Source organism: Harpia harpyja, chromosome 5, assembly GCF_026419915.1.
Source record: "Harpia harpyja isolate bHarHar1 chromosome 5, bHarHar1 primary haplotype, whole genome shotgun sequence".
NCBI lineage: Eukaryota > Metazoa > Chordata > Aves > Accipitriformes > Accipitridae > Harpia > Harpia harpyja.
In genome coordinates this window covers 56099992-56109357 of record NC_068944.1, presented here as the reverse complement: position 1 = coordinate 56109357, position 9366 = coordinate 56099992, and the positions used below count along the sequence as shown (strand labels likewise).

Here is a 9366-nt window from a genome sequence, read left to right as displayed (position 1 = left end):
GAAAAAGTGGTATCTTCAGTCCTTGTATTTCCTTCTCGGGAGCGTTGTTAATGATTGCTATGGACAACTGGATGTTGAAAGACAGCCACTTAACGTTTTGGATTAGGATTCTTGGCAAAAAGGTATTCTGAATTCTGCATCTAATAGACATACTTCGGCTTGGAATAACTGGGAGTGGGGGGGAACCAAACCCAAAAAAACAGTCTTGTCCTTGGCACCACAATTCACTAGGCTTTCATAGTTACATGTTTCTGGCTGTCCTACTTGGGATTAAGTAGGAAGCTCCATTTCTATGATTGATCCTTCCATTGGAGTTGCTCCCCAAACACAGGCAACATTTTCACTCCCTGCTGGAGTAGTTTAAACTACTAGTGAGCTCTTCACAACTTCCCATGTACATGAGTTGTCCCTGAGAGGTGATTCGAGGTTAGAAATGCCTCCTGAGTAAATCCAGCACAAGCTTGGATTTACTGGAACCAGAGGCTGCTCTCAAAAAAGTCTCAGTTCTTCTCTCAGATTACTTTTTATGATGGAAGTGGGCACTCTGAATTAAACTGCCCTGTTTCCCGTGCCTCCTTCCCATTTTCCCTTTGATCAACTAGTCCTTTCCTTACAAAGGGAAATGCCACATCCTACGTCTCGTTACATCAATTAGCTGCTTCATCAACATCATGGCAAGTGATACTAAGAGCCCCACACCACCTTTGCAAAGAGAAGCCATAGGAAGGCTACAAGGTCTGGCTGGGAAATGCTGCAGGTCTTCTCTGACAGAGTTTCAAAGGCAGCATGCTGACTTAAAGAGGATCTGCAGCTCAACTGGTAGCGAAGGGGGTGAGTCTAGGACCTCCCTATTCTCATGTGAAGACTTGAAACCTGGGGAATCCTTGTATGCCCTACTCCTGCCAGGTGATGATTTGCATTTAGGATCCTGTCTTTTCTGAGCTGCAAGTCAGCATCTCACTCACTGCCTCCCCTCTTCACAGGTTTTTCCTCAGTTGACAAGCCAGGAGGAGCGCACACACAGAGACACAAAAAAACTCCAAACGTCAAGATATGATTCCTCAACAATGCTGGCAGAGACTTCAGCACACCAGGAGTCTAAATGCTGTTCTTTAGGCAACTGTGAGTCCATGTGGTACAACTACCTCTGCGAAGGAAAGCTTTTAGTCCCACTTACCTTCTGTAGGATGTCGTCAATAATGATGGATAGTAGCTGTATCCAAATGAAAATGCAGCTGGCAGGGTTACAAATCCTCAGGACATGGCATTTGAAGTGAACATAAATTTTAAACAAATGTTTTCAGCTACGCTAAGACCACAAGGTACACATGTAGTTGGAGCTCCCTTCGAAGGACTTGAGCAACAAGAACAAAGGAAGAATATTGTCAAAAAATAATTTGAAACTTAGATTTCTCACTTCTTGTGTTGGGATTGAATGTAATCATTAAGAAAAAAAGGAAATAGCAAGCTGGGCCTGTTGCACATTAAGTACTAAGAGCAGTATATCTATGCCAAATAGTCTCCTACTTCCCATGTAACGTGCTAAAGCAACATCCCTAACCAAGTTGTGTTCCAGCCAGCTATAGCTGTCCAGAGGTACGTACTTTTTTATAGCTCTCAGCACACTTTAAAACATTCCATGTGATATCTGAGCATTCAGAAAACAAAAATGATGCCCTGGGCAGGCTAACTGGTTGTGTCACATTGCAGTAACTGGGACCTTGGGTTACACATGGTCTAGGTTAAACCTGAAGTTAGCAGATGACATAAAACAGAGATTACATTTCAAAAAGTGCACCCCAAACATACTGTGTCACATCCATAAATGGAAGCTTGCTTAATCCTGTCTCTTGCCGCTGTTAGAGAGACTGCCCACCAAAGGTAGCTTGGTTTCCCCTCCTGTAGTTTTCCAGAGGGGAATCAGATTCAAGCAGATGAGAAGAGACCACCAAACTAGAACAACAGCAGAAGTCAAAAATTGCTGCCCATGGCCCAGAGCGTAGTTCTTCCCTCTGTCTGTCTCACATTTTTCCATCAAACTCATTCTGCAGCTGCTTTGCCTCCCAGGTTGCAAGTGGAGATGTGGATTTGCAAAGTGGCTTGGGATGCGGATGAGGATGCACACAGGGGCCTTGCTCAGGAGAGGAAGGAAAGCTCTTCCAGAGCTCCCCAGGACACGAGTGCCACATCTCCCAGGCACAACAGGGCAGCTGTGACACCAGGAGCTACAAAGTTGGCTCTGTAAGAGGGCGGTTGCGTGGGTGCTCCAGAAGTCGTCAGACTGGTTATATTTGGCTGCACAGATGAAGAAGAAAACCAAATCAAGTTATCAGACATGTTACACAATGTTATTTTACTTACTCGTCTCCATTTTCTCCAGAATGCCCACAGTTAATCCCATTTCTTGAAAAATACGTACAAACCTTGTTCCACTGGGAAGGGCTTTTCCCCAGGTCAGTTAGTGAATCACGGCCTTCCCAGAATAATTTTCTCACTCCGACGAAGAGCCTTTTGGGGAGGCCAGAGTACTGCGCTTATGTCAGACACCGGTTTGCAGGGGAGGCATTCCAGCTGCACTATTTCCATGTTGACGAACTCATTTCGCATCTCCAGTAGCACTGCTTGTGTAAGACTATGAGGACTTCCATGATGATTCACACGAGAAGGCCCAGCTCCCGCAGCACCTTTCCCTCAGGGGTACCAGAAAGACACTAAAAGCAGCTATAAAATACAGCAAGCATAACTCATCTTTATTGTCTGATAATTAGTGATAAACAAAAGTCCCAGGCCAGAGATGGACCCACCATTTAAACTATATTTGACCTCCAGTGAGGCACCGTGTGAAAAAGGGACTTTCTTATAAACCTGCTGCGTACTGCTTTCACCAGATGGTCCCTAGTTCTTGTTCCTTGAAAAATAGTGAATTATCACTTCGTGGGCCCCTTCCCCGTGCTATTCACACCGCCTTCCCTGCTCGGCCCCGGCTCCTCAGTGCCCCGGGTCACCCCTGCTGCCTTTCCCAGCCAGGCTGCTTCCCCTGTGGGCACCGCTTGGCGCTTATTGATCATTAATTTCACCCCCAGGTTGCCCCTCGCCCTAACGAGGCCCCCGAGGCGGCACTGCTCCCTCCGCAGGCCCCTTTTCTGGAGGGATTTCAAATAAAAGCCGCCACGGCCGCGCCTGAGGGACTGTCCCGCCTCAGCGCCCGCCCCGCCTCAGCGCCCGCGGGCCGCACCGCGGCAGCGCCCCCTGGCGTCCCGCCCGCCCGCTCCCACCTGCGCCGCCCGGCGCCTCCCTTCTCTTCCCTTCCCTTCCCTCCCTCAGCCCCGCCGCTGCCGTGAGGGCACGGCCCGGCCCGGTCTCGCCATGAAGCTGCACTTCAGCATCACCGCCGCCGAGGAGCTGCGGGAGAGGGGCGGAGGGCGCTACGTGGTGGGCGCGGGGCGGGGAGCGGGTGGTGGGGGCCGGCGGGGCCGGGCGCGGGTCTGACGGCGGTGTGCTTGCAGCTGTACTCGGTGTGCCTGGAGGGCTTCCTGCTCGGCAAGGCGCGGTACAGCCAGCTCCGCCGCTGGGACGCGCAGGTGAGGGCCGGCCGGGGGGTGGCGGGGGAGGGGGGTACCTTGAAAAGCCTCGGTGGGGGCAGCCTGCCGGGTTGTGGGCGGCCGTCGGGGCCCGCAGCCGGACCGGGCCCGGCCCCTGTGAGGGCTGCGGAGCAGGAGGGGCTCTCCTGGCCCTCACAGGCCCGCTGTGGGATGGGGACAGCGAGTTGTTTCTGCCCCAATAGGCGTTATTAAAGCCTTCCTTCATGCTAACGCCGCAGGGAGGGTGCGCCTGGTCCCAGCCCCTGCCCTCCCACAGGGCCCTCGCAGCCTGCCTGGTCCCCCTGATGCTGTGCTGTCGGAGGGGTAGAGCCGCTGCTTGCGGGGCACCCGGGTTTACAGGGTGAAATCCAGCAACAACTGAGAGGCAAATCCCCCAAAAAAGCCAAGGGGTGTGGCAGAAGGGTATGGTAAGCTGGCTTAATGGAAAACACTGGCCAAGCAGCAGCAGCTGTGGACTCCAAGTACCTCTGTTCCTTGGCTTCTGGGAGAGAGGTGCAATTGCTTTATTAGGTTCTTTAATCCTATGAACAACTCTAGAAAGTGTGTAGAGGTCAGTCTGGGCAAATTGCACAGTCAGTTGCAGCGTTTTTTGGACAAGCCGGGGTTAACTGAGTGTTGGAACCTTTGGCCCAAATTGCCTAAGCATCCTAAGTACCTCAGGAGTGACCCTTTCCACAGAGGCAATTACAAAACAGCTGGAACACTGGAGTATTCCAAGGAATCATGGGCATCAGGGAATAACACATGGCCCCAGCTAACTGAAGTGGATTATCTCAGGGTGAATCCACTTGTGTTTTGTTTCTTGTCCAAGTTGCCTCTGTCCCTTTCCCTTCTACCCCTTCTCTGGTTTTCTTAGAAAGATAAAAGGGAGCATGTGACATTGAGCTCTTCTGTGGAAGCAGAGTGGCCACAAGCCTTTTCTTTGCTAGCCTGATCTCTCTGGCCTTTGCCAGTCCTTGGCTCCAAGTGAAATCTCTCCCAGCTCGTCTGTCAGTCTGGGTGCACACTGTCATCCCTGCTAAGCAGCCTTATTTTACCTTGAGAACCCTATTTTAGGGCCTTGTTTGATGAATGCTTCTCGTGGTAGTGGGTTAGGTAGAGGCTCCTTTTGGCAGCCTCCTTGCTGTGCTCTCAGTTGCAGTGATGGGACCACTCCGGAGCAGTTTTTCAGCCAGGCAACTCCAGGTGGGGATTGGTCCATCTCTCCCAACTGTGTGACTGCACAAGCAGTTGGAGTAGCATAGCTAAAAGGCAATTGAGTTAGCAGTAGGGCTGCCATGGGAAGCAATGTTTGCTGAGGTGTGCTCTTGTGCCCCAGCACTGCAATTCTTTTCCCTGTGGAAGCTTGCACATAATATTTTGCTTTTGTTAATGGAGCATTTTGGATAACATATCTGAACTAATAAACCAGCTTATGTATTTGCTTGCTTTTTCTTTAAGGCTTACTGTTTCTTGCTCAAGAGGTTTTAGCTTCATTAATGCTCTCAGCAAAACCTTTCCCTTGTCTGCATCCTCTATAACTGAGAGTTTGCCTCTTGCTGGGCTTTACAACTCGTTAGCTGACTTTTATTTTTAATTCCTTCATTCCTGCTGTTGGTAGCTGCCATACTTGGTCTTGAAGCTTACAACTACACTGTTGTCCCTTAGTTGTCTTCCCTATACTTATGTGAGGCTGCTAGTCTATAATTATTATATCCTGTTCTGCTTATTTTTCTTGAAATACTCTGTTAATGTAGAAAAATGCACACATATGAGAAGTCTTAAACTCCAGGATACAGTAATTTCACCCTCCTGACCAGATCACAGGTAGTGTCCACAAAGCCCGACAGATACAACAATTGTGTGACGGATGCAGGACATGAATTAGAAATAAGCTTCCCCATGGACAGACTTCTGCATGATTATACTTGATGGTATTTCTTGAACACTATTCTGGAGGATCTGTCTCTGACCTCTGTTGGATGTGTTGCTGACTAGTTGTGCCTCTGATCTCCTTCAGGGTGGCAATTTCTAAAGCAGTGCTATTCCACCTCTACAAGCTCCTCTCCTAACTTGTGATACAAAATTGGGACATAATTTTTGTTTGTGATGCTGTGCTTTACCTGCCCCTTTTCTCTTGCTGTGCATTTTCCTGCTCCCTGTCACTTTATATTCTGAGAGTGCTTCTGTTGTTTGACACTCCCAAACTTTGTTCCTCGCTGCCTCCCAGAGCCGTTGTTCTCTACAAAAGGACTGTCTGAAGGGAGCAACTGTTCAGAGGCAATGTAGTGTGATGGAGCGTATGACATTTCAGATACACTGTTGAATGGGAAGGTGCAGGTATACTAACTCTGAGCAACATTTCCTTACCTCTAGGTGCCTTACCTCCAAACAGGATTCTTAGCCTTAAGCTGAGCACCCAAGGCAAATGGTATAGAGGAGGTGTGAACAACCAAGAATGATATCCTAAAAGAGATCTTGCTTAGAAGGAGTTGCTTAGTCAGGGCTGGCAGGAATGCTGAGCAGAGCAGTGCAGCTTTAGCCTTTCTCCTCCTGTGGAGATAGGCACTTGGCTGTGGATTGCCAGAAGGTGCCTGTCTTGGTCTAAGTATTTACTCCCTTGACCTTCTTCTGGGAGATGGGGCTTTGTGTTGGCTGTAAGAGGGTCCAGAGGTGGCTCTGCCTTCTCCCCTTTTGCTCCTTCTTTTAGGAGCTAGAGCATTCAATTGTGGGAAATCCAGTTTTTGTTCTCTTCTCTGTCTTGAGTATTTAGGTATTAAGTATTGGCAGTAGGAAGGACAGTTGAAGGATCAGTCTCCCTTTGCTCGGGATGAAAGCCATGCACACTGGGCAGCGTTCCTTATTGTTTGCACTTGCTGAACTAAGACTTGTGTAGCCATTCTCTGCAAATGACTGAACAGCTTCAGCAGGAGTGTTGATGGCAGATGGATGTGCATTTCAAGGATCTAAGCTTTGGCCCTAGATTTATACAAGGACAGCTAGGCAGTGCTCTGTACCGTAGCCATGTTCTCCTCTGGCTTTAGTTCTGTGGGGACTGCACACTGACCAGAGCACCCCTGATAGAGCTGTGGGTCTTTATTCTGCTTATGGAGAGGTAAGGCTCTCCTGCAAGAATATACAAGTGACAGGAACTTCTAGAGTGGGGTTAGAGATTACCTGGACAGTGGTTTGTGCGCTAAAAATGTTACTGGATTTCCTCAAAATTTAACAGTTACTCGACACAGGCCCTCCCTCGTTTCCACCTTTGTGATGTTTGCATTTGGATTTTCAGTTTGGCACCTGCTTAGTGTGTCCCTCTCTAAACAAATATCCTAATAATGAACTTATGTTCTGTTGTAGGACTGAAAGGAACAGATTGTTTCTTGCAATTGTTGGAGTATTCACTGGTTTACTTCCAGGCAGGGAGTAAATAGGAAGTGTCCTCTGTAGGAGTAAGAGTGAAATACAACACTGATGGATTCTGGTCATGATGCCAGCCTCTACTGAGTCAGTTAGCAGCATCTGTGATTGGCATGAGTGACTGTTGGAAAAATAGTTCTAAAAAATCTGTTAATCACGATAAAACAATTGGTAAAAAGGAATTAAATATAGAAAATTTTTTTTTTAAACTTAATTTAGCCAGTCATGTACCAGAATAGTCTCATACCTTTGATTGCTTGGACAGTTTCTGCATACATACATTTAAATTTTCACATGAAACATATTTAAGCATTTTTAATCTTAGAATGGTGTCTCCTCCCTTTTTTTAATATTTAATTAGGTAACTGAGAAGGAAATGCCCAGAGGCCTGTTCACTCTGTATATAATCCATACATAATAGCTTTATAGTTATAATGCTGCTCTATTTTTTCAGTTTAGCACTTTTGTTTCTGGTCCTCTGTCTGACTTCAGCATCTGCACACCTGTGATAGAGCATAGCCCTGGGTGAAATAGCTCACCTAGACAGCATAGGCAGGACCTGACACCAAAAAGCAAACCTATGGGATTAGACTAAATAGGAGATGATTAATTCTGGTCAACTACACTTTAAAACTGATGATGTCTCCTGCTGCAGAGGGGAATATATATTGCAGAAAGATGAAGAAACAGCACCAACTGTGGCATGTGTCTTTACTCCCCTTTTTCGAGAGATTAGCTCTTAGGCCTTAAAACTGTCATATTTAGGGAAGCTGCTCTATCTCTTTCAGGTAGAAGTCTTGGAGGAAGAATGAGTACCTCTTCCACCAGGTTGGCACACCCTGTCTGGGCTTGTAGCACAGTCAGATTTAAGCTTGGTTTTGTGATCCAGTCTCCTGTGGGCTTTCCTGCCATTTGCTCTTGAAGCTGCCTCTGGGGTGGGGATGTGGAAGTGGACCTGTGCCCAGCCTTGGTGCTGTGCTGTGTGTTGTTGACGGGAGCTGCACATAGTGTCTGCAAAGAAGCTGCTTGGTCAGGCATGCAGAGAGGCCAAAGGATGGAAGTGCTCCCCTTAGACATCTTGTGGAGCAGGATGGCTTGGAAGTACCTGTCTGGTCAAGTAGGTCCAGACAAGACAAAACAGCAGTGCACAGGGCACCCTGGCTTGGGGCTGAGACATGTGTCTTCTGTGGAGTGGCTTTAGAAACAAACCCAAAAGCCTCAAAAAAATGGTCAGAAGCAGATTTTTGGGTAGGGGACCTATCTCTTATGGTGGTGTTGGCCTGGCAGGGCAGCAGGCAGTTGGCACCTGGCACCACCAGGTACAGTGTTGTTGTTGACTTGCATATAAAATGTAGCCTAGGCTGTTGGGTTTGTGAAGACAAGTATTAGCTAGTTCCGTTCTGCTAGAATGAAATTTCACACTGGTGGCTGATAGTCTGGTGGACTTTCAACACTGTACACAAATACACACTTAAAGCTTATGGGCATTTTTCTTTAATTCTTTGAGATGTGAAAAAGTCTAATCAATTGGGAGAAGCTTCTCTTCTCTGTAGCCCAAATCCTGAGGACACACAACTACATTTCAAGAAACTTACCAAGCAGCTGGCACTGAGATGAATTAATTTTTTTTTTTTAAGTAGGCCAGAGTCTCAGCTTGTGCAAACTGATGATAACAGCCGGCACCACTTTGTGTAGGTGAGGCATGGCCTGAACGCAGAGGGAAGAGAGAGGACCTCCTTGTTGTCAATGTGGCTCTGGCTTTCTGACTTCTGGCAAATTTTTTTGCTGTATCTCCTCAGTTTGCCTGCCTGTAGAGCAGAGATAATTTTTCAGTCCCTGGGGAAAATCACATATGTGAAGGACTTTGAAGATAAAAAGCACTCTGTACTAGCTATTACTGTTAGCTTTACATAAAACCAAAGCATGTAGTGTTATCTAACTCTTATGCTGTGTATCTCAGAGCAATTCACACATATCTAATAATCAAGAACTCAAAAATAGCAGTGTGTTGCCAATGTAGTTAAAGTGGAGCTGTGAGAATATGCCTCATTCCTGTTTTAGCCAACAGGCAGGAAAAGGTATTGCTAATTCTTGCAGTAGTAAACTTTTTTTTTTCTTCAAGCTTCAGCTGCTGGAGTCATGTGAAAGACTTGGGCAGCTGGGGCCAGAGGGAAAATGTCATCTTTCATAGGATTTAGTGACACTAATTGCTGAGTTGAATACTGGTGCTTAAAATTTAATTAGTACTAATGCCTCAGCATATTATAGGAGTCTCATTTTATGGATCAGATGCCATACTGTTTTGATTTAGGTGAAAGAATGTTTCCAGGCAAACTTGCTGTATTTTGCTGTGCTTGGTAATGTG

The 9366-nt window shown here is 47.1% G+C and overlaps 1 protein-coding gene across 6 annotated transcripts in view; it reads left to right on the top strand.

Moving 5' to 3' along the window:
- The first annotated feature begins 3274 nt into the window (after positions 1–3274).
- The window catches only part of SNX31 (sorting nexin 31), a 46189-nt gene continuing 40097 nt past the window's right edge, over positions 3275–9366 (top strand). For 5 of the 6 annotated variants that reach the window (XM_052788627.1, XM_052788626.1, XM_052788622.1 and 2 more), the window contains exons 1-2: positions 3275–3432; positions 3507–3581. In XM_052788627.1, the coding sequence (XP_052644587.1) occupies positions 3367–3432; positions 3507–3581 (141 nt within the window). In that variant the 5' untranslated portion in view covers positions 3275–3366. The remainder of the gene's footprint in view (positions 3433–3506; positions 3582–9366) is intronic. The other variant, XM_052788625.1, reaches the window with a different exon arrangement.